Genomic DNA, 22368 nt, shown 5'->3' with positions numbered 1-22368 from the left:
GCTTTGATCGCAAAATGATCTCTGTTGCATATTGCATTTTTTCTCTTTCATTATCTTTCTCATTGCGGTACATTGAAGTCACACCAACACATCGTCGATATCCGCAACTCTGGGGGCTGGCCGCTGATGGACTCGGGATGGGAGAAGGTGCATTATGTCGTCGGGAGTTCATACGGATGGAGGGAGCAAGAGTCATTATGGGATGGTTGGAAATGGGGTGTAGGATGGGGACAAGAGTGTGGAAAGTACGCCGGGGATGGGTCAGGGAATTATGGCTGCCACCTGCACACAGGAGATCGTAAGTAAAGAAGGATGGATGTGCCCAAATGAGTGTCCACGGGGCCATACCATTTCTTCTTCGCCTGAACGTTTCCAAGATCACGACATCATCATTGTGGAAGTGAGCTCACCTAGGATCTTCGTTCAAAGAGCATCCCTAACCAGTTCGTACCTGTCTATCGTTGTACTGCTTGATCGTGTCCAAAAATGTCTTCGATCCGTCCTCCAAATCGCCAAACTTGGCTTCCAGCTGGTTGAGCTTCTCGCCTCGCTCGTTCAACGCCTTACGATATCCAGATCAGTGAGTCAAGAGTGCGTGTGATGGTATGTGATGGTAGAGAACTCATTCAAAACAACCTGTGTAGCTCGTGCAAACGGCGAATCCGCGGTGGACGCGGCTCCTCCTTCGCGCACGCCGGTTGTGCGGGCATGTGATGTGGGTTGTTGCAGGTCTGATCGTGGCTTGACTAGAGAGTAGTCAACATCGTTAAGGTAGTAAACAAAGAAAAGCAATCATCGAGTCTTACACAGTTGGTCATGTTCCCGATTTCTCGTCGATGATGTCGCAGAACCTTTAGTCTGCCGCGACCACTCCATTGCTTTCGTGAGCTCGTATGCGCGGATTTGAATTTCTGGGATGCTGCATGCAATGACAAAATCTGAGTGGCGCGAAATCTCTACAGTCGGTCTATCCCGACTTACCGAGAAGTATCCTTCGTGATGCAGAACATGCGGAACTCTCGCTCGTCCGTCCAGATGACCAGTCGCCCGTCTTTGATGATTAGTGTTTCTCGTAGGCGTCTGTTTGAGGTGTCAATGAGTCAATGCCTTGCCATTGTAATGCAGACACAAGTAACCGCATCGTACCGTGCGTCGGGCGTCACAAGAGGCAATTGGGCCCGCCAAATCAGCCTCAACCCTGGTAGTTCCAACGCTTCTACCGTGGCGGTAGCCGTAATGCGTATCAAGACAGGATCGCCTATTGGTACGAGAAAATTGTGGTGAGGAGCAGCCGTCCTTTCACCTTGAACCTCTGATTGGGGTTCCTATCTACATACCACCAATAAAGCACAACCCAGCCTTCACGCCTTCCTCCCGCGACTCGCAAGACGCCAAGAGCGATCGTCCTTCTTCCGGATGGAGAAGGTACACCGCTGTGGAGTTCGAGAAGCACATGGCCACATAGTTCTCGGGCGACTGCTCGCTGCCCGTCCGCGATGTGCCCGGGCGAACGAGGCGGCCGCCTTCATCCAGAATGAACATGCATACCGCTATTTGGGTGGTGTTGTTGTTGGGCTGGTGGATGGTGCCTGTGTGTGGGATTCGGTTCGCATGTTGAGAGAATGGCTCCCGTGCAGCGCAGGCACCCGTCTACTTACATCCTTCCAGCGTTATCCGTCCCTCCGAATCGTCGGCGACTTTGTATTGTATGCATGCACCCGCCGAGGTGAAAACGAAGATGCACGTCCTAGGGGATGGTTCTGTTGGGACGCGATGAGGACCGTGCTGTTAAGAAACAGTGCGCGGGGCCTCATAATTCAGAGCTCACCCTCCTTATAGTACGTGTAACCGACTTGGACCATGACGATCTCCGCATTCGCATCACTCTGTTCTTGAGAAGATGTGGAAGTTGCTGCGTCTGTCAATCGGCAACCTTATATGGTGAGGGAGGTAGATAAAAGCTCGCTTACATGTGGTCACCGTCGTTGTCGTTATCGATCGGCCGCGCATGACATGAAGATTGTTTCCCGCAGTCGTGGTTACCAGGCTACATGCAAACCGGGCGATCAGCAAGAGCGAACCGTTTCGTCCTGAACACAGCAGTTGATAGAGAGACAAAAGACACGTACAGTTCACACAACGGGGCAAAAGTCATCAGTTGAACGGGTTCTTCATGATCGTAATGGAGGAATGGGGTCCAACCCGGTCCAGTGGGCGTATCATCGACATATCTATAGGTAATTGGCGAAGAAGCAGGTGGTGATGGTAGGCCTGTTTTATCGTCTTTCGATAATGGTGGTGGGACATCTGCCAGGTCATCGGCTGCTTTCGAGTCCGGAGGGGGGGGATTTTTACCGACGGCTTCCGCCGATTCATCGGCTATTTGGCCATTGCCCTCTGGCTCCTCCTCAATTGTCGAGGACTCAGGGTTCTCAGCGCGGTCATGCGCTGCTTCGGTGGAGTCCAATTCCTCAGCCTGCTGGTCAGTTCGATCATCTCTTCCAGTCAACTGGTTGATATCCTCGGACTGACGCAGAATCTCATCAACCGTAGCATCCAATCTCCTCATCAGCTCGTCTGCGTCTTCTTCCGGATCTGCTTCCTTCACCTCCGATGCAAGCACCCAACGGTACGTCGTTACGTGAGGCCCTATAGCGACCAATAGCAACCGCTGGTCTAAATCCATGGACACAAGTGGCTCGGAGGGAGAATCTTCGACGCACGGCATTTCGAACAGGAGGGCCGGAGGTCTCCCTAGTTTCCAGAATCTCAACTTCTGGTCGAGATGATTCGTGCATAGAACGTCGAACAGCTGTTTCCCGTTCTTGTTCACCACGGTTCCGCCGTTCAATGGTAGGCGGCCGCTGGCGTTACCTGTTTCAGCGAGCTTCCGGATGTCCCATCCGAGGAACTCTGAGCATTCGGACATCGCTACTGTTGATGGACTGCGTAGCGTCGCCAGTTCGAACGATGGAGCGACATGTAGAGACGAGACATCCTCATTGAACAGGGATGCATGAAGGATGCCCTCAATATCAATGGTCATCAGGAATACGGATGCAGAGGTAGGATCTCGCATGACTTGGAAATCGCGTACGCATCCATCCGGTGGTATGTTCCCAGAACTCTTTATGGAACTGATATCGGTACCGCATATGTAATTCTCGATGCCCGTGGCCGCATTGGCAACTAGGAAGCTTCCGCCGCCCTTGACTTCTGACCACCAGAGCAGTCTCTGCCGCGCAACTGCAGTTGACAGTTTGAGCTCGTCATCAGTACCATTTCGCTTTAGGACCTTTGTAGGCTTCGTAATTGACGAAGCTTTCAATCCGTCGAGCCATCGACTGCGGGTTTCCCAAAATGCGATCGCGCTGACCGTTGCTGCAGCAAAGAACGTGCCATCCGGATGCCAACAAACGTTTGTAAGCTTGCCACCTTCGGCGCCTTTGTCGAAACCGAACTTCCTTCGTACGGCCTGGTCTTTGATGTCCCACAAAATCATGACGCCGGACTGGTACCCCAATAACAAAAGATTCGCATCAGAGGGGCTCGCCCTGATAGCCACAACAGGGTCATGGGTAGTCTCTTCAGTGGGAGCTTCGTCTGCGTTACGAGCCGGTATCGAATACAACGACCTCTGCCCCAATTCCGCATCATACAGCACCACTCGCCCATCGGCAAGTCCGACGAACATCCACGAGCTGTTCGAAGGTACATCAATGCATGTAACGCGAACATCCAACTGCACTGATGGAAATTGCAATGCCAGTGTCTGCAGATTGTAAACTGAGAGCACCGTGTTGCCGCGAACTGCTATCAGGAACTTGCTTCCAACTCGGAAGTCCAGGTGGGTGACGTGTACATCCACTTCAGGCGAGGGTGCCGGATCTAGTACGAATTCCCACTGATTTCCGACCAGTAATATGGACCCATCACTAGCTCCTGCCGCTAGGAGCGACTGGGCTGGGTCGTAAGCTACGCACGTAAAGCGTAGCCCTTCCAAGCTACCTCCAAGCTTCCACGCCTCAGAGAGTCCGAATGGGGCATCCTTTCGAGGCCGCTGCACAGCATCCTGAATAACGGTGGTGGCGAGTCTCTTGAGGAGATTCATAAGGCCTCTTTACAGTCCTCCTTTTGGAGGGGCTTGTTGGTGATTTCGTCGCCGCGTACCTCGCTGTCTCTCCGGTGGTGCCGTCCTGAATGGCAGGTCGTTCGCGGCAATGTACTCAGTTTGGTGATGCGGGAAGCAGTCGTAGAGTCCACTACCAATGAAGAGAAGAATAAGTAACGTTTCCTGTTTTTCGCTCGTCGTCTAGTTGCATGTCGTATCATGGGAACATGCTGCAAACGAGGAGGCTTTGAGACGAGGCTTGAAGAAGCTTCCCAAATTCCCATGTCGTGATGTCAGAGTGCTTGTGACAGCGCGACGCAACGTCAAAATCGCTTGCCGCTTTTCCACTTTCTGGCTTCATTTTCCCACGCTTCAACCAGACGGACCAGCTTGCGAGGTACGCATAGTGCAACATAGTACCAAGGCATCAGTCCTTTCTCTTGCTGTTGAAGGCAAGCTCCTCATCAAGTCCTTGCGCGAAGGTTCACTCCGGTAAGTTCGTCCTACTTCGTTACTGGGCTGGGAAATCTGAAGAAGTTCTGAATTTTCTTGACACATTGTCCCACGGCAGGTCCCGGAAAAACATGACCACGCTATCTGGAGCTTCCTTTGGGCCTTCTTCGCCGAAAGCAGACTTTCCCGCAGCCTTGAACGGAAAGTTCACGAGTGAGGTTTTTGATAACTCAGATGCGATTTTCCCACGGGATTTTGAAGCGTTCGAACTGGACATGGACTTGGAAGCCTCGTTGACCGAAGACGAACCCTCGGCCCTGCTTTCATCATTGGGCAACGCCTGCCATGCAGCCGAACCAGAAGGCGTCGACTGCCATCCGCTACCCGCCTGCCATTCGAATCTCCGTTTCATGCTTGACAAAGATTTCGACGACGCAGTGGCTAGTCCGGTAGCTAAAGACGTGGGAACTTTCCCAAGATCGACGCAAAGTGGAGAACATGAGCTCGGCATGTTGTGGACTGCACAGCAGGACGCAGAAAGCGAAATGATGTCCATCAGCTCAGAACCCGTAAATGAGCGCCTCGGTGACACAGCGACCCCGATAAAGGAAGACGTGAGAACTTTCCCATCGAAGCAAATTGCGCCGGACATGCTCGGAATTTCGCTGACTGCACATCAGGATGCAGAAAGTGAAGTGATGTCCCTCAGCTCGGAACATGTAAACGAGCACTTTCATGACACAATGAGCCACCCGATAAGTGAGGACATGGGAACCGAGGACGTGCCAGACATTGGGTGGGCTCCGCATCACCACGCAGCAAGCGAAATCATGTCTACCATCTCAGAACTCGAAGACGAAGAATTGGAACAGACGACAACGGGACGGCTGATTGAGAACCTGGGAACTCCATCGGAATCGATGCCGCCTGCCGATGGAATCCCCGGGCTTGTGTGGGCTGCACATCACGCCGGAGACAGTGATGTGATGTCCACCAATTCGGCTCATAACTGGCAGGTTGACTGGACACCGGAAGATGAATCTGTCATGTCAGCGGACGACTCTGTACGATGGCAGGACGAACTCGAATTCGGAGCAGACGAATCAGGGAGCATCGGTGGCTTCGAATCAGATTCTGAGCTGTTCAAGTTCGAAACGGCATCCGACCAGGACTTAGATGAGCCCGACGTCTGGTCACAGCACGAATATAATCAGCACCTGCTTGTGCCAGATGTTCTTCACGACATCGACGAAGCTGGAGAAATGGATCTCCAGGCGTTGGTGGAAGATCAACAGAAGGACGAGGGGCCAAGAAAAGTCAAACATACTCGAGTCCGACTGGGGGATCCCGCGATTGACATGCTCGAGGTTGGGGATGTGTGGAAGACAAGGCAACGGTCAAAGTATGGGCCACGACGATCGAAACTTGACAAGGAAAGCGTCCTCATTCTTTCGTTTCAGAACATGGGTTTCGGACCATTTGTCACAAACAATCGATGGTATTGCGCGTGCAACACAGAACGATTATGTTCCTGTCCTAAGGATGCTTTCCCGCACTGCTCAAGCTTGGAGGTAAAGACCACGTTCAGCAACGTCGATGAGGGTCATATGTCTAATCGCCTATTTCCATTTCATTTCAGCTTCAACGCGTCTGACCGTTCCATGCGACTTCAATCAATACGGCATGCTTACAAGAATGTGAAAGCTGAAGATCCTCGATATGGTATGTTGGCTTTGCGGCGTGCTTTCATCAGTGTCCTTAATCGTCAACAAAACAGCGATATACGTGCGAGTCATGGAGATCTGTCTGCAGCTGTTGGATGCAAATGTTATGGCAACGAAGAGGGACATATATTACCGGGATGTGGCACTTTTTAAACACCAGCGGACTGTAGATGCGGTGAGGATGGCATTCAAGGTTATTATTGCGGAAGATACTGATTGAGCGCGGTATCTGAATCAGGTTGTCGAAGATCTAGCTTGTACTCTGGGGATCCCGAGATCCTCACTGAACGTCGTAAGTCATTGTAGCGTGTGAAGATGCTTTGCTCCTCACTAAGAATAATCTCCTCAGGTGGCGTCGTCCAAGGGATTGATCTACGGAAATCTGCGGTTATTGATGAAAGACGGCTCCGTGGTCGACTGCCTAGAGAGCTCCGAGCAGGTACAGAACCGCTCTCACACGACATAGCATATCAACATTCTAATCCAAGACTGTTTCACCTATCTAGGGAGGCCTCATCCCACCTTCAGAGTCTATCTCCGCGATCGAGACAGATGCCCAATTCGTCCTGGTTGCAGAAAAGGAGGCTACTTTCCGGACATTGCTGCAACTCCGCGTCGCCGAAAAGTACGGCCCATGTGTCATCATGACGGTAAAACACTCCCATGCGTTTGGATACTTCACACCGTCCCTCCTAAGATGAATCTGTCCCCTCAGGGCAAAGGCTACCCCGACGTCTCAACCCGCATGCTCGTCAAGCGCCTTTCCGAGTTCAAAGCAGAGCTGACACAACACTCCGACATGCACGCCGCATTTTTCTCCGTGTCCAGCTCATCGCAAGTCGACGATGGGTTTGAAGATGGACATTTTGGTAACCCATGGCTGGATTCGCAAGTCCATGTTCATCAAACGGTGTCCATGGACTTTGAGGACAGCGGGATTTTCCAACCCGATCCTGCAGGAATTGCTGTGGAGATGTTTCCCGAGCCTATAGAACAAATCAAGGATCGCGGTGTCTTGCCACCATCGCTGATAGATGGACATGGCGCACCACAATGGAGTCAAGGAAACACGAGCGCAATCCCAATCTACGCCTTGGTGGACTGCGATCCACACGGGCTGGAGATCTTCCTCTGCTACAAATCTGGGTCCAAGGTGCGTTTCACACCTCCCACAAATGCCCACCTTCCCTCGCCGCACATAGACTCATTTTTCCTCACCCCACCCCGCAGGCGATGGCCTTCGACCGCGACAATCTCGCCTGCCCCTCCCTCCACTGGCTCGGCGTCCGCCCCAGCGACTGGTCCAACCCCCGCTACGGCATAGACACCGAGGCTCTGCTCCCGCTTACGCCGCGAGATCGCCGGAAAGCCCTCGGGATGTTGAAGAGGCCTTATGTGCGTGATTGTCCGGATATCAGGTGAGTGATTGTGATCTGGCCGTCTGAATCGGGATGCGGATCGCTGATACGAGAGTGCTAGGCGAGAACTCAGCCGAGTGCTGATGTATAATCGGAAAAGCGAAATTCAGGCGATAGAGAGCCAAACGTTGGTTGATGTGTATATTCCGGAGACATTGGCGTTGAGCGGGACTCCTATTAGCTACCGCGGGCGTATAGATCGCTAGACACTATATCCTATTTCATTTGACTATGTTAAATAGTTTTCGTTTTGAGGGGAAAGAGGACAGAGTGTGATACTGCGTACTGCGTTTGAATGCAAAGAGCTGGCTCTCATGAATGCAGTAACTCTGTGCAAAAAATATCATTCTATTCTATCCCAACAAAAATAAAGCATCAAATGCGGCCAAGATAAAGAAAGGAAGGCTGGTCAAGGTCTACACCAAATTTCCCTCCGCATTGACCTTCCTGAATGCAGCAGGCCGCTCGCCAACCCCGCCGTGGTAGTCATACACCAGCCCGCAGATGATATTGGCGAGCAGGTCGGCGTTTTCTTGCGTGTCGGCTTCTGCGTAGATGCGGACGACGTCTTCTGTTCCTGAAGGCCTGTTTGGATTGTTGAGAGAGGTGAGGTGAGAACCCGTTTCCCCAGAACGGCCGTATTTCATGGAGATGGTCCAGGAATCGTCTGAAGGAAAGACTGAATGTTACCTGACAAACGAACGTCCGTGCTTGAACTTGGCGACCTGCTGGCTGATTTTGGCCTGCAACCCATCCGGCTTCGACAGCTCCGTGTCGGCTTTGATGGCGACAAAGTCGTGGCGGTTGGAGACCTGCGTATGGCACACCGCAAACATGCGTGAGCAAGAGACGTCCGAGAGTTATGCCTGGTGACCACGCTTTGGACTTCAAAGCGCTCGCACTCACCTTGACCTTCTCCAACCGACTTGGCAGATCCGTGTACGCTTTATCCCACTCCTCAAACGATTGGTTCTCCGACACCAAGATCGCCTCGACCATCAACATGTCGGATAATGCGTCACCAACGGTCTGGTTGATGAGGTCCGTGAGTGCTCGCAGGGTTTCGATGGCTTTCTTTTCGGGTGCCCCTTTGAGCGCCAGGTCCATTCCTGGTGTAGGTCTATCATCGGAAGAAGACGTGAGCTGTGACGCCGCTTTGAATGCATGGAGAAAGTGGGGCTGTAAACGTACATTTTGGCAGAGTGGAAGGCCTTGATGGCCTTGTCGCTGAACAGGACGGTACCGTGTCCGTTAGCTTCGAAGTAGACGCCGACATCGAATTCCTCCGCAGCGTGATGCAGATGCTTCACCCCGGTGGGGGTGAAGGTCACTGGGATGTTCTGAATGACCAACTCAAGGTGAGTTGTACATCAACGTTAAGTACAGGAATGAAAACGCACCAGTGTATTCTTGACATATGCAGTAGAGGCTCCGTTCGCATAGGCCGTCTGAACCACCCCAACGCGGATGTCAGGAATCTCGGCGCTCCTGACGAGTCTCATGATGAATTCGGCGGCCAGAGTCGCGATCTTGTCACCGTCAAGCAATTTGAAGGTTCCAGCTGCATTGTTGGGGAATGGTGGTGAGTTTCGCGCCACCGCGTTGGCTTGCGGGGTCTGCCTTCTTACATTTGTCCGCGTACCAGAAGACGATACGATCCGCGTCTCCATCGAGGGATGCGCAACGCATTCCGGGCTTCAAATCGAACCCTTCTGGCTTCTTCTGTCCGACTTTCACGTAGTCGGCTCCAGCCTAAGCGCAATAGATGATGGGGAGACTGCAGTGATTAAGGATAAAGCCACATCTTGCTTCGTACCTGCAAGTTCAATTTCTTGGGATCTCCGACGTTGTCATTCACGACTTCAAGGGAAAGCGACTCCTTCGGAATGTACTTGGCGAGCTTTTGGAGAGTGGGGGCGCCGATACCGTTCGCCCCATCGATATACAGAATCGATTGATTTGACTTCCCAATCTGTAGCGGGCGATCATGTCAGAGGACATCAAACAGCTACCCTTTCCTGAACCTGTGAGTCGAACGTACCACAATGCGCGTAAACGCATCGGAGAGCTTCTTGTAATAGCCTTCCTCGCTTGGTTCACCATACGCGTCAGGCTGTCCCCGGGTGTTGAGGCAGCGGTTCAGGTAATGCAGTTGAGGCGTCGTCATGAGGCCATAATCCTCGATGTTTCCTCCCAAGGCTTTCACACCGTCTGTCAATGCAACGACCAGTGCTTCTCCGCTTGGTCTGACATGCGCCTCGCAGGTGAGCTCTGTGTCACCTCAAGATCCTAACGTGAAGAAAGCCAGCTCACCTCGTGTCCCGTCCAACAATGACATTGGCGTTCTTGCTCGTATCAATGCCCTCCTTCGCCACAACGTCCTCCAAAATGCGCGCAAGTTCCTCGGCAGTCGCCGCGTTCGCCAACTCAGTCGCGTAGCCCTCCCACGACTGCGCCAGCATCTCGCCCCGCGGCTCGACCAGTTTCACCCCGTTGTCTTCGGCGGGATTGTGAGAGGCGGTGATCATGGCGCCGATATATTTGCCGTCGTGCTTCTGGGAGCGCAGGACGGCAAGAAGGCCAACGGTGAAGATGACTGAGTCGAGGACATTTGCTCTAAAGAGTGCAAGAGGGGGTCAGGAGCGGAAACAACGGTGAATATTGATAGCCCTGCTGGAGGGCTTCTTACTTTGTGCGAAACCCAGCGGTACCATAGGTGTATTTCACGTCCAGTTTGGGGTGCTTTGCGAAAGCCTCCTTGATTAGCCTAACGTCGATAGGCATCGTGGCTCGTGTTATGAGAATTTAGAAGGGGAAAGTGGCTTGTTCTACAAGATGCATGGACCGTTAGCAAGGCGAGGGTCTGCTTGCCGCAACGACCCTCACGTAGGGGTCTTTCGTACGTACGGTGTATTATACGTTTTCGAGAGAGCGCTTGTCAAACGCAGATTTCAGGCGGAACGGAAGTGCGAAAGTGAGAAGCCACACTTTCGCGAACTTCAGAATTCAAGCCCCGCAAGTCTCGCCATCTTCGCCATTGCTTCACAGGGCTTCACACACGCCGAGCACTTGTTGATCAGCGAGAGAGCAAGCATGGTGAAAGCAAAGAAAGGGGTGTTGCTAGAATGGTCAGTGAGAGAGTGGCACACATACTTATCATTGTGGATCGCCCTTTCGAACAGGTGTCACTTATCCGATGCATTTTCTTAGCGACCCAGCCGTGAAGCAGATTGTGCAGGACCTGGACGCTAAGAGATTTTCTGAGACGGGAAAGGCCCGCTTCATCCTGGAGTCGTTGGACGAGACACATCTGTTTGTTGGTTCGTGGCTGACATGCACACGGACGTGGCAGGTTCAGCTTCCGACTCTACTGACCCACTGGTTCGAACTCCTCCAACAGATACCGAAATCGTACCATGGCTGCAAGACCGGTTGAATGAGATTCTTGAGGTTCGCGCTGGCGTAGATGTCCGGTCTTTGGAACCCTTTCCAACTGCATGGTTTCTTTTTGCAGGAAAACACGTACCGATTTGAAGATCAGCAATAACTGCCGGAATCATGAAGGCACAGTGTTCACAATCTGGAAGATTGACGCCTGAAATGGTTGTCACCTACCAGCTCTGAGGAACCGCCTGATCAGCATCAACGACGCACAGCGTACGTAGGGAGAAGTTGGAAGACAACCTCTCGACTATAGCCTTCGGGGGCCTGCCTGTCAGGTTGCTGTGTACACGCAGTTGGAGAAGTACAGCAACCGTCGTTTCCACCACGCCCACTCATGGAAGTGCGTACATAGAAAGGCCCTTGACAACGGAAGCATCCCCACCAAATGGTGGGCATCAACGACCTCCCTGCGAGCAGAGGTAGCCGCACATCGATATATCCGCCGCGAAGCTGTGCCAGACGCATCCAAGATAGGGCAAATGAAGAGTGGATATGTATATAGTCATTGACAGTTAAATACGCCAAGCTGGAAGCCCAGGCCGGTATTCACACATTGAAAGGGGTTTGTACATGAAAATCGTCTTTTGGTGTGTTAAAAGGAGTCTGTGATGCAACGCGAGCTCCTCCTTTACGGAGGCTCATTCACCGGAATCCACCACGAGACGAGCCCCCGCATGTGTAGCGAGATTTGACGATGCCAGTTGTCATGCCTTTCTCTGGTGAGCCAGGCGGGATGCGGTCTTTCATCCTGGCAATGACGGTACATCAGTAAATCTGGAACGGGAACCCAATAAAGAGCACGAGTAAACATACCAGCACATCTTTCCATCAAACACAAATGTCGTGCAGATCTTCTTGCTCGCACACAACGCCTGGCAAGCCTGCGTCGTATTCGCAGGCAGTTGCGCAACATCGGCGCCTCGTCTATCATAATTGGTCTGCAGCTCCGACCCCGCATGCCAGTCCCAGTAGATATCCCCAAACGCCACCGACCCTTTTCCGTGCTGTGATATCATCCGCCGTTCAAGATTGTACAGGTCCTGTATCTGCTTGACGAGGAGGTGGTGGAAGGTCATTGGCCTGTCGCACGGGTTGTGCGGGAACCAAAAGTCTTTGTTGGGCGGGGAGCCATGGAAGCCCGAGGGGGAGTGGAGGAGGATGCCCTGGTCGCGAAGACAGAGGGCGGTGCGGACGTCCCCTGCCCAACAGGTCTTGTACCTCTCAATGCAGACATCAACACCCTCGACCAGCTCGCGCAGTGCGCCGCGGGACAGCACGATCCCACTTCCCCCATGGGCAAAGTACGGCCCTTGCCCCCACTGCCAGATATTATCGCAGCCAACGAATTGTGTCTTTGCGCCGAAATAGTGTTTGTGTTCTGGGTCGTAGATGGAGAGCCTGTCGGCGAGGTTGTCGAAGAAGACGTAGGTGTCATCGTCGAGCATGACGTACCAGTCCGCGTCCGGGAAGCGGTTCCAAAGCTCGCGGAATCCGGGGAGGTTCTTGTGGCTGTCGGATTTCCAGCCTTGGGAGGATTCGTCGACTTGCACGGAGTCGGAAGCTTTGTGGGATACTTTTCGCTCCTTATGAGCTTTGGGCTTTGCTGCTACTGGATGGAGAACATCGAATCAGTGGGGTCTCACGTTCTCAGCGTGCGGTCGCAGATAACAACCTACCTAGATTCCTCTTTTCCAGCTTCTTTGCCTCATCCTTCTCGTACAAATCCGTCACAACATCCACCATCTCCAAATCGCCCACCTCGACAACCCCATCTCCAATCAACATAAGGTTCCGTATCGGTTGCAAAAACGACATGAGCTGGATCAACGACCGCTCATGTACGACATCGACGCCCGATTTGAGCGAGACCGCAAACCCATCAAACTTCGGGTTGAACCGTTCCGGCGTTCGTCGGAATCCACTCAACATAGGCTCGGTGTTATTGTTGTCATCAGACGACCGCTGTTCACCCTCCTCCGCATCTCTCGCAGGCTCGCGCTCGACTGTCAGTTCGTCAACTGGGGACACGCGGGCCCCGGGTGCGGCCGTTGGGGCCGCAGCCATGAACGGCGGCTTCCCGTCCTTAGAATTCATGAATCTCTGCATAGGGCTGCCATATCTCGCAGAATGGTCATGCTCATCGGGCGGTAAGCTGAACGAGCTAAAACGGGAATGCCGCGCCGAGTAGAAGATGGTGAGGGCGAGAGCGGCGATGATGGCGATGCGGACTAGTGGGTGGTCGCGAAAAGCGGCGACGATCGCTTCCGTAAGGCTTTGTGGGCGACGCGCTCGCTTCGTTGGACCGTATTCGAGCTTTTGGTAAGTCATCTTGCTGATATGAACACTTGCCGCCGGCTGGGGACGTCTGTGATCTGGGTATATGGAGAGCTGAGTGGCTGCAGTAATCTTGGTTCGTGGCGGCAAGCTCGCCGTTTTATATACCCCTCACATGGGCGGAGCCGGACCTTCCTACGGAGGCTGGGGAGCTGCGTGTGCACATGCGGTCTGCAACATTCTTTGGCACTTCAAGCTCGTACTATTGCATACGGGGCTATCTCCGCGCCAGAAGAATAAATGACTGGAGACTCGAGATTGACCGCCCAGGGGTGTCCTGAATCCGTACTTCGACTATAACTTGACGCGTTCGCGCCTTCTATGTGCTTACGTTATGCCTTCCCGCAGAAGGTTTTTCGCGTCTGGCGTCAAGACTCAACTGGAAGTCTTGGAAGCTTGGAGTGTATTTGCACTGCATGCGAGCCATGAGGCGTGAAAGACTGACTGTATGCATCCAGCCCGTATGCCACCAGCAGACCCTGCCGCCGCCGGCCGGATCCTGCCTCGCGCGGTTCAAAATCGTTCCCCTGTGCGGCAAAGCTAACTCTGTTGCGAATGTTTTGCCCGCCAAAACCTCCACGCGGCACATGCATTATAGCGCATAATCCAGCTGCAAAGACCAGTGTACATATCTCATGCACGCTGAGTGTGACACGGACATGTTCATCGAAGAAATGCAACTAAGACCAGGAATCAAGTATTTTTGCGTATGCGCCTCACAACTTGCCGATACCTTGTATGCACGCTCCAAATACTGAGCGATGGCAAATGGCATGGTACGTGCATTGCAACATGAACCATCCGCCTTGCGTAAGGACCTTATATTCGGTGTCATTTGTGATATTGGTGAAGCGTCGGAAATTGTGTGGCGAGTGTCTAGCGATTGGGTTCTGCATGAACGGCAGGGTGAACGGCGAAGGCGGCGTCGACGCGGTTGCTCAGAGCAAAGGGAGCAGCACACTCAAGCGATAGAGTGACCCTTCGCGCTAACAAACTGTTGGACATTGTCCCTCTCGGTGATAGACAGAACCAATGGCACCTGGCAGAACGGGAAGAGGACTCGATTTGTGCAAAGGTTGGAAGCAGAGACCACGCATATTGGAGGTGCCTCAAAACGCATATTGTCATCCAACTCAACTCACAGAGACCAGTACAAAGTGCAGGTGAGAGATGGAAGAGGGTAACCAGCAGGCCTAGTAGTGTTTTGCTGTCCTTCCACGTCCATCAGCTATTCTGTCCGTTGGTTGAGTATGACCGGGTGCGGATTTGGAGGGGCTCGAAGGCGTCGCGTCCGACCGAGTCTGTTTTTCTTGTCCGAAAGCGAGAGTTCGTCCAGGCGTCCCTCGCACCCACCCGCCTGCTGCTTTTGATACCGCCTACCTCCACCTACTTCTGCAAATAGCGAACCCGAAAACTAAATAAGTGGTGCCATTTCCGCCCACCGCCCACAATGCTGAAGCAACGTACAGCCGCAACAGCAGCATCCGTCTCCGATAATGCCTACCGAGTCACCCGCCACTCCGAAAGCACAGCCAGCGGAGGCACCGCGACGCTCATCAACAGCTACCCGCAACTGGCCTCCACCTACCCTTTCTCTCTAAACTTCTACATCGACCCGCCGCCGTACGAGCTCACCCTGACTGAATTCGAAACGTTCGCGCTAGACAGGCTGCGGATGCTCAAAGCCGTCGAAACCGCCAACCTGCGCTACAAGACCCGCGAGGACGTGGCGCACTATATTCACCAATGGCTGCAGGAACAGAACCTGAACCTGACCCGCAATATCCGGGTGCCGATCGTGGGTCAGCAAGCGGTGTTCCAGGAACGCAAAAGGGACCATGTTGGGCATTTCATCCTCCGTTTAGCGTACTGCCGCACCATCGATCTGAGGAAATGGCTGGTCAAGCAGGAGACGGCGTTGTTTATGCATCGGTTTAAGCAAGAGGAGCAGGTCGAGCGGGATCGGTTCATCCGCCACGTGAAGCTGGATATGCAGGTGATTACCGCGGCGGAACGCACGGAACTGGCGGCGGATCTGCGGGCTACGCATGGGTTTAGCGCCGACCAGCTGCAACAGACGAATTTCTACCGTGTGCCATTCGAGCATGTGTTGAAACTGGTGGCCAAGCGACGGGTGTTTATCAAAGCCGGATGGGCCTACGTTCCTGAACGCGACCAGGCGATCTTGGTCGCTAATGCGTTCAAGAGCCATCTTAACGATGCGCTGGAAGCGACTGCGAAAGCGCTGCCGCGGATGGACGAGGACGACCGGCTCGTACCCGTCCTTACCTCTATCTCCAAACAGTACCTGTCGAAAGCCTACACCGCCGACGGCGCCAACGCCTCCAACCGCGTCAACGCCAGCGATGTCGACGGCCTCGTCGCGCACTTCCCGCCCTGCATGCGCAACCTCCACTCCGCCCTCCGCCGCGAAGCGCACCTCAAGCACGTCGGCCGTCTCCAACTCGGCCTATTCCTCAAAGGCATCGGCCTGCCCATGGAGGAAGCGCTCGTGTTCTGGCGCAACGCCTTCCACCGCATGACCGACGACCAGTTTCAAAAGGGATACGCGTACAATATCCGCTACAACTACGGTCTCGAAGGCAAACGCACAAACTACACCCCATACTCGTGCGTCAAGATCATCACCTCCAACCCGCCCGGCCCGCAGGACGCGCACGGGTGTCCGTTCCGACATCTGCCCAACTCCCTCGTCAAGGACATGCTGCGATCCTACGCGGTCTCGGAGGGCGGGGTGGCGGAGATTGCGCATCTGGCGAAAGAGGGGCATTATCAGGTTGCGTGCACGAAGCTGTTTGAGGCGACGAGGGGACAGGCGCATGAGATGGCGGGGAATGCGCTGGCGGCGATGCAGGCTGGAGGCGCGGCGGCGATGGTCCAGACGATCGAGCACCCGAATCAGTGGTTTGATTTGAGCAAGGGTGCTGCTGCTCCTGGTGCCAGTAGCAACACTGCGCAGGGAGGTGGGAGTGCCGCACAGCAACGTACTTCACGGCCGGCACCGATGAACGCGCCGCCAGCCGTTAAACCGGAAGTGAACAAAACGACGACGACCGCACCGGCGCCTACCACAACGACGACTAAACCGGTAGACCCTGATGAAGAGTCTGGTGACGATGAGTTTCCTGATGATATGGAGATTGATAGTCATTTTGAGGAGGTCGTTGCCAAGGCAGAGGAGAACAAACAGGAGGAAGCCATGCGGTGACCCCTGTCTCCATGGCCTAGGCGATGTGGAAGAAGGGAAGTAATTGTAGACACGGCGTTTTGTGGAGAGGTCTCGCCAACAGTCCATTTGTGTATATAGTTCCGCCAAAATATGGACTTCAGAGTACATTCGACGCTTCCTTTGCATCCGAGCGGCCGTTCTCTGCAATCCCATTCTCACAATCTCGAGAAAGTTTTTGTGTGGCCCCCCGCTTGCAGAAGAGGATGATGCCGAAATCGTATTCGACGATTTTACAGTTTTCAGCTATATACACAACGGTATATTCACAGACGATATATATATGAGAGTACAAAAGGCGGAAGATTCCGCATGCTCCCTCCCTTCCTCAACGACCAAAGTTCATCTCAGTACCCAAACTCGGTTCAAATCCAAGCCCGTTCTCAAGGAACATACGTCAAATTCTCAATCTGATTCCCGACCTTCAATTTCAGATACGCATCCGTCCCAAACCCCTCCATCGACATCAAATCCAGCTCCCCACCCCAATAATTCGCATACACCTTCGACATCGGCAGCCCGAGTCCCAACTTCAACCCGGGGGGTATAAGCGCGTCCTCGGTCTCGTGGACTTTCGCAGCGAGACGGGGCACGCGGTCGAGGTTGAGGAACTTGCGCTTGGAGGGGTGGGAATAGGAGTAGATGTAGGGGAGGGTAGTGGAGGGGATGCCGCCGCCTTGGTCGGAGACGCGGAAGGTGAGGACGTTGCTGGCGGAGCCTATTGTGGCGCGGATGGGGGGGAGGGTGGGTGCGCTGGAGGAGGGAGGGGTGTTTCGCTTGGCGGCGGAGGATGCGGAGGGTAAGACGGTGGGGTTCGGGCTGTCTGAGGCCGTGTCGTGGTTGGTCGTGTCCATGGACTTGATGTCCCGTTCGGTTGGCGATAACATGTTTCGCATCACTGCGTTGGTATCCCAGGCCTCCCCTCGTCGGGGCCTCCGCTCTGAGTATGCTGCCGTCGTGCTGGATGCTTCTGTTTCTTCGTTCGAATGAGACTTTTGTGGGGCCGGGGGGTTGTTTAATACATGTGGTGCGTGCTTCTCGATCGTCGCCCACATACTGTTCTTCAACAGCTCAAAGACGATGTACTCGATCTGGTCCGGGATATACGTGAACGTCGCGTCGAGGAACCCGTCGACGACTACTTCCGGTGGTTGTATTCCCAATCCATCCTCAAAGATTTTGCCGGCCAACGCAGCGCATTTCCTTACAACATCCTCTGCACGACATTTTGTGTTGACGATGCCAATGAAGGACTCTTCTTGGTGCTCGTGGCCATCAAAGACAGCGGACAACTTGATGTGCTGTTCCGCCAACACTCTTCTCCCAATTCGACTCCGCAGCATCTCGTTCATAAACCGATCGGCTTCCCGCGGTTGCAAATGCTCTGACGATTCGGCGATGCCCATAGCTAAACGTGGGATAGCGACGAGATGCCTATCCAGCATAATCTCCACCGTCTCGCAAAACTCCCTATTCTGCTCCAAAGTCTCTATCGGCTTGATCGCGCGAAACATCTCAAACGCTGCCCAATACAGATGATATATAAACTCGATATGTGGATTCGTGCCGACGACGAACGGAAGATGTTGGAAATCAGCGATGCGGTGTGCTAAGCGGACGGGCAGTTCCGCGCGCACGTAGTTCGCGCTTTTTAGGAGCTTTTCTTCAGAGAGTGTTCGTCCAAAGACTGTCAATTGCCGTAGGGTGACGCGACGGGTTTCGCGTGCTGCGTACTGTTCAAGGATGCGGTTGTGGTAGAAATTTGGACCGGAAGACAATGAGCGTTTCGTCATGCGCGGATGTGGTGCGCATGAGATGTCCTGTGCTTTTCGTGAGCTACACCGTTGTCTTGATGCCGTGCATAGGACATCCGATGTGCAACTTCGACGGGCAAGATCCCATCCTCTCGGGTGAAACATGCTGCCGGAATTCTATGGAGACTTTCTCACGAGCGTATCGTATCTTAGTCCGCTTCCTCGCGCTTCGAAGTTAAGAGTAATTTGTTCTTGAGGTAGAACAGTCCTGTCTTAAGCATTCGAGAAGTCAGTACAAGTGATCTTGGGAGTTTGATAATTTCCCACGGGCAGCGTACCACTGAAGCTTCCTTAAATGCGCGATGGGTGCGATCCTTGGACAATGCGAAGTGCCTCCGGAGCTCCTGCAAGCCTCCAAGTATCTGACTAAGCCGTCCCAGAGTGTAACCAGATCGCCAATCCTTTGGCTGGCAACTCCAATGCTCGTATGCTCTGCAACGTTCTTATGCGTTCCGTGCGTGCGTAGGATGGAAATGCACCCATGTGAAAGAGCGCGGCCTTCTCTGACTGCGCTGACTCATGCTTAATTGCTGACGTCATCATAGACAGGCACAAGCGCATCGCGGATTTCAAGGCATACTACCCGCGTTCCCACTGGGCGATCGAGACGATGCTCAGCCAGCCCGAGTTCAGCAACTTGCACTGGACGTCGCTGCAGCCGAACGGGTTTCTGAATTTTTTCCTGTGGCCCGCTGTGAAATTCATCAAGATTTATCGCAGGACGGGGACGCAGAAGGGATTGTCGCTGGGGTTTATACTGCGACACGGAGAAACACAACCGGGCGCGTATGTCGTCAACGGGCCAGAGGAGACGACGGGGCGGGACATTGTGAAACCGATTGAGCAGCGTCTTGGTGGGGAGAAGGTTGAAACTGTGAAGTTTAAGGACCTCTCTGGGATCGATCGGATGGCCGAGCATAGCTCCGAGTCAAAGAATGTCATTTTATCTATCAATTATGCGCCGGAGCCCACGTACGAGGGAAGATGCAACGCCGCGACGACCAGCAAGGCGAAGCGCACGGCTGCTGAGGTTCTTGATGCGTTGTTGGAGTAGATTTCGTGTATATACTGTACTCTGTGGAATCAGTGTATTTCCCTATGCAATGTTACTCTAAATCAATGAAATCATATCTCCATGTCACAAGTTCCAGGACGTAACTGCACTCGTTCTTCTCTGTTCTATTACGAAAGCTATCCATTGAAGAACGCAGTTGTATCTAGCAAACTTCCTGATGTCTTTTGCCCGACCGCTACCGTCCATCGTAAGCCTACGTTCGATGGATCCTCAGCGTTGGCGACGGCTTGCCACCGGGTCTGGCGGCGGACGAACTCTCCTCTTCCCAAAACTGACCTAGCTACGTACTCTCTACAATACGAAACACATCCACCATGCCACCGACAAGAAGGTAGCTAACCCTACAACCTCTTAACAGGAACCACCGGAATCCTCTTCGGCGGATACGGCTGAGTTTTCCCATGAAGTATATACGGCCCCGTAGTAGGCCCCTTCATCGGTTTATTGAATATGGCGTCCATCACGCTGTCGTCGGTTGCAGGTGCGGGTTTCTCCTCTGGCTTTTCGGTGGGCTTCTTGTCGGTTGGCGGTGTGGAGGACATTATTGCGGTTGGGTATGCGGCGCAGGTTGCGGACGAGGAGGTTGAGGTGTGGGCGGCGTGGAAGAGGGTAGGGAGGGTGGTTCCGAGGGCTTGCGTTGTGAATGTCGAGAGAGATTGCATGTAGAGGTGTTGAATGTTGGGGGCAAGATGGGGTTTGTAAGGCGAACGTCGCGTGGTTGTCTCTGCCACGTTGATCCCCGCTCTGATCCCCACGGGCCAGCCACGGTCCAAGATCTCCAACGGAAGTCTCGAACAGTTATTACATACTTCAATGCCGACTTAAAACGCTCATCAACAGGTCCAACTTCCCTTCGCAAAAGACACAACCGTCAGAGACGAGTTCGAAAGCCACTGGTATGCAATGCAGTGTCACCATGGTACTATTGGGTGAGCAGTCCAGTGTTGGGCTGTTGGTGGCCTTACCTCGAGATGTAGCCGCTGAGCAAAGGCACAAAATGGGTGGAAGAAGTGCGAGGTTCCGTCGGTCTAAGTTTTCAAGAGCAGGGGTCTCAGGGGTTGGAGAGGTCGATTCTCCGCACGGTTTCTTGGCCAACGACGACGTGAAGCAACATCCCCTCTCCGCAGCAAAGTACCTCACAGAACTCCGCCAGAAACAATGTGGGCCGGCCTCCTAAACGAAGCCTTCGAAGAGGTCGGGAACCCGACCCTCTACGCCTTCGGGGTGCTCACCACCCTCTGCTACGTCTTGGGTCTGCTGACCGGCAATTGCTCCTGGGTGGACAGAGGATGGTCCATCTTCCCTGTTGTCTACACCTACTTTTTGGCCGGGGCGGATATCCGGAGTCAAGTAGTCTCGACTGCAATTCTGATCTGGGGGTTGAGGCTGTCGTACAATTTTTGGAGAAAGTGAGTGCGAGGGCAGTTCTGGGTTGCTTTACCAACCGCGGCGTTGAGTAGCTGACGTGCCTCGTCGATTGCGATTCAAAGAGGTGGTTATAACCCAAAGGACGAAGACTACCGATGGGAATACCTGCGCCAAATCATCCCTGCAGGCTTCCTCTGGCAGGCCTTCCATCTCGTTTTCATTTCCTTCTACCAAAACCTCCTCTTGCTCTGCATCGCGGTACCGATGACACAAATAAAGCGCAGTGGGACTGTGGCGCCAGAATGGACGTCACTGGACACGATCGTGTTGGGCGCCTTCGCGGCATGCTTGATAGGGGAAATCACGGCGGATAACCAGCAGCTTGCGTTCCAGACCGCAAAGTATGCTAGATTAGATGCCCGGAAGAAGGCTGGAAAGGGCTCGGTTGAAAACGACCCGAAGTTTGCGCGCGGGTTCATTACATCTGGGCTGTTCAAGTACTCTCGCCACCCCAACTTCTTTTGCGAGATCTCTCTGTGGTGGTGTGTCTACGCGTTCTCCGTGTCAGCGAACCTGGCGGGTCTTGCGGCGCAGAAGGGATCGAACCTCACCTTGGAGACGCTGGTCGGCTTGGTTGCTGAGGATCCGTATCGGCTTGTGAATTGGACGATTGTGGGGGCAGTGCAGTTGACACTGCTCTTCCAGGGCAGCACTACTTTCACGGAGTACATTACGGCGCGGAAGTACCCTCTGTACAAGGTGAGTAATGAGATGTGGCGTGTAATGGCTGTTGCATGCTTGGTCCTGACACCATTTACATTCGTGTAGTTGTATCAGCGCTCTACCTCGAGACTGATACCCCTGTGGCCCGGGAACTTGGCTGCTCTGGAGACGGCTGATGCGGGCAAGGCGAAAGCTTTATAGCACCTTCAATATCGAGACACGCTCAATCGTGGCGTATGGGCATGACGGGCTGGTCCACCGCATAAACTCTAAGGATCACTCGTGCCCTCTAGAATAGACTTCTGCTAGGCGCCGTGCTGCCTATTCTCCATCTGCCGATATAGCCCTCGTAGTCCCACCCCCTCGTGATGGGAACCACTACTGTCCACATTCCTTCCGTAAATTATGACGTGACGGAGATCTAGCTATATGAATGCTGAACTGATGCTGGCGGACGTACAGTACATCAGTCCGTACAGCTTCCTTTCGTCAAGCGACAGTCGGCAGTCCGAATCGCACGCGTCAATAGGTGTGTCACGCGTTTTCGCCTCAGCTCTCACCTTTGTTCCAACGGCAACCTTCGAACCCCTACATTCTCTGGGAAACTCCTTAGTCTAAGGTCAAATTACAGACCCACCGTGGGAAAGTTTGAATGAG

General features: G+C 53.6%; 10 protein-coding genes across 10 annotated transcripts; 5 read left to right on the top strand and 5 right to left on the bottom strand.

Moving 5' to 3' along the window:
* Positions 1-18: 18 nt before the first annotated feature.
* Positions 19-4363, bottom strand: EV422DRAFT_541576 (uncharacterized protein). The gene is made up of 11 exons (XM_053071212.1): positions 2130-4363; positions 1971-2047; positions 1829-1912; positions 1659-1760; positions 1338-1589; positions 1147-1258; positions 982-1080; positions 807-919; positions 637-746; positions 349-562; positions 19-282 (listed from the first exon to the last, which is right to left on the bottom strand). Exons 1-10 carry the CDS (start codon positions 4109-4111, stop codon positions 437-439), a joined length of 3057 nt encoding a protein of 1018 aa, XP_052922345.1. The 5' UTR covers positions 4112-4363; the 3' UTR covers positions 19-282; positions 349-436.
* Positions 4364-5918: 1555 nt separating this feature from the next.
* Positions 5919-7951, top strand: EV422DRAFT_222049 (Spo11/DNA topoisomerase VI subunit A). Its single transcript, XM_053065480.1, has 8 exons — positions 5919-5966; positions 6025-6135; positions 6204-6463; positions 6527-6580; positions 6638-6727; positions 6795-6938; positions 7004-7441; positions 7519-7951. Exons 3-8 carry the CDS (start codon positions 6284-6286, stop codon positions 7708-7710), a joined length of 1098 nt encoding a protein of 365 aa, XP_052922344.1. The 5' UTR covers positions 5919-5966; positions 6025-6135; positions 6204-6283; the 3' UTR covers positions 7711-7951.
* On the bottom strand, positions 7697-10686 carry EV422DRAFT_541563 (uncharacterized protein). Its single transcript, XM_053071211.1, has 11 exons — positions 10614-10686; positions 10396-10534; positions 10020-10322; positions 9748-9952; positions 9523-9678; positions 9335-9458; positions 9107-9267; positions 8898-9046; positions 8613-8826; positions 8397-8518; positions 7697-8291 (listed from the first exon to the last, which is right to left on the bottom strand). Exons 2-11 carry the CDS (start codon positions 10488-10490, stop codon positions 8123-8125), a joined length of 1698 nt encoding a protein of 565 aa, XP_052922343.1. The 5' UTR covers positions 10491-10534; positions 10614-10686; the 3' UTR covers positions 7697-8122.
* Positions 10687-11241, top strand: EV422DRAFT_541559 (transcription factor TFIIH complex subunit Tfb5-domain-containing protein; the record flags this gene model as incomplete). Its single annotated transcript, XM_053071210.1, has 3 exons — positions 10687-10834; positions 10917-11026; positions 11107-11241. Exons 1-3 carry the CDS (start codon positions 10800-10802, stop codon positions 11238-11240), a joined length of 279 nt encoding a protein of 92 aa, XP_052922342.1. The 5' UTR covers positions 10687-10799.
* Positions 11242-11792: 551 nt separating this feature from the next.
* On the bottom strand, positions 11793-13079 carry EV422DRAFT_500154 (uncharacterized protein; the record flags this gene model as incomplete). The annotated part of the gene is made up of 3 exons (XM_053068120.1): positions 11793-11898; positions 11964-12753; positions 12827-13079. The coding sequence occupies 3 exons, from the start codon at positions 13077-13079 to the stop codon at positions 11793-11795; spliced, it is 1149 nt and encodes a 382-aa protein (XP_052922341.1).
* A 1731-nt stretch (positions 13080-14810) lies between these two features.
* EV422DRAFT_574546 (eukaryotic and archaeal DNA primase, large subunit-domain-containing protein) lies at positions 14811-16713 on the top strand (the record flags this gene model as incomplete). Its single annotated transcript, XM_053073193.1, has 2 exons — positions 14811-16468; positions 16526-16713. Exons 1-2 carry the CDS (start codon positions 14935-14937, stop codon positions 16711-16713), a joined length of 1722 nt encoding a protein of 573 aa, XP_052922340.1. The 5' UTR covers positions 14811-14934.
* Positions 16714-17753: 1040 nt separating this feature from the next.
* On the bottom strand, positions 17754-19000 carry EV422DRAFT_560604 (branched-chain alpha-ketoacid dehydrogenase; the record flags this gene model as incomplete). The annotated part of the gene is made up of 2 exons (XM_053071948.1): positions 18824-19000; positions 17754-18757 (listed from the first exon to the last, which is right to left on the bottom strand). A coding segment is annotated over exon 2 (897 nt), but the record flags the coding sequence as incomplete, so codon positions are not given.
* EV422DRAFT_622602 (uncharacterized protein) lies at positions 18965-19621 on the top strand (the record flags this gene model as incomplete). The annotated part of the gene is made up of 2 exons (XM_053074177.1): positions 18965-18999; positions 19095-19621. 2 exons carry the CDS (start codon positions 18965-18967, stop codon positions 19597-19599), a joined length of 540 nt encoding a protein of 179 aa, XP_052922338.1. The 3' UTR covers positions 19600-19621.
* Positions 19622-19961: 340 nt separating this feature from the next.
* Positions 19962-20282, bottom strand: EV422DRAFT_570711 (uncharacterized protein; the record flags this gene model as incomplete). Its single annotated transcript, XM_053072905.1, has 1 exon — positions 19962-20282. One exon carries the CDS (start codon positions 20280-20282, stop codon positions 19962-19964), a length of 321 nt encoding a protein of 106 aa, XP_052922337.1.
* A 248-nt stretch (positions 20283-20530) lies between these two features.
* EV422DRAFT_221877 (uncharacterized protein) lies at positions 20531-22260 on the top strand. Its single transcript, XM_053065479.1, has 3 exons — positions 20531-21029; positions 21111-21747; positions 21817-22260. The coding sequence occupies exons 1-3, from the start codon at positions 20779-20781 to the stop codon at positions 21910-21912; spliced, it is 984 nt and encodes a 327-aa protein (XP_052922336.1). The 5' UTR covers positions 20531-20778; the 3' UTR covers positions 21913-22260.
* The last annotated feature ends 108 nt before the right edge of the window (positions 22261-22368 follow it).

This window comes from Fimicolochytrium jonesii (assembly GCF_025526975.1).
Source record: "Fimicolochytrium jonesii strain JEL569 chromosome Unknown EV422scaffold_28, whole genome shotgun sequence".
NCBI classification, from domain to species: Eukaryota; Fungi; Chytridiomycota; class Chytridiomycetes; order Spizellomycetales; family Powellomycetaceae; genus Fimicolochytrium; species Fimicolochytrium jonesii.
This window is presented reverse-complemented; position numbering and strand designations above follow the sequence as displayed.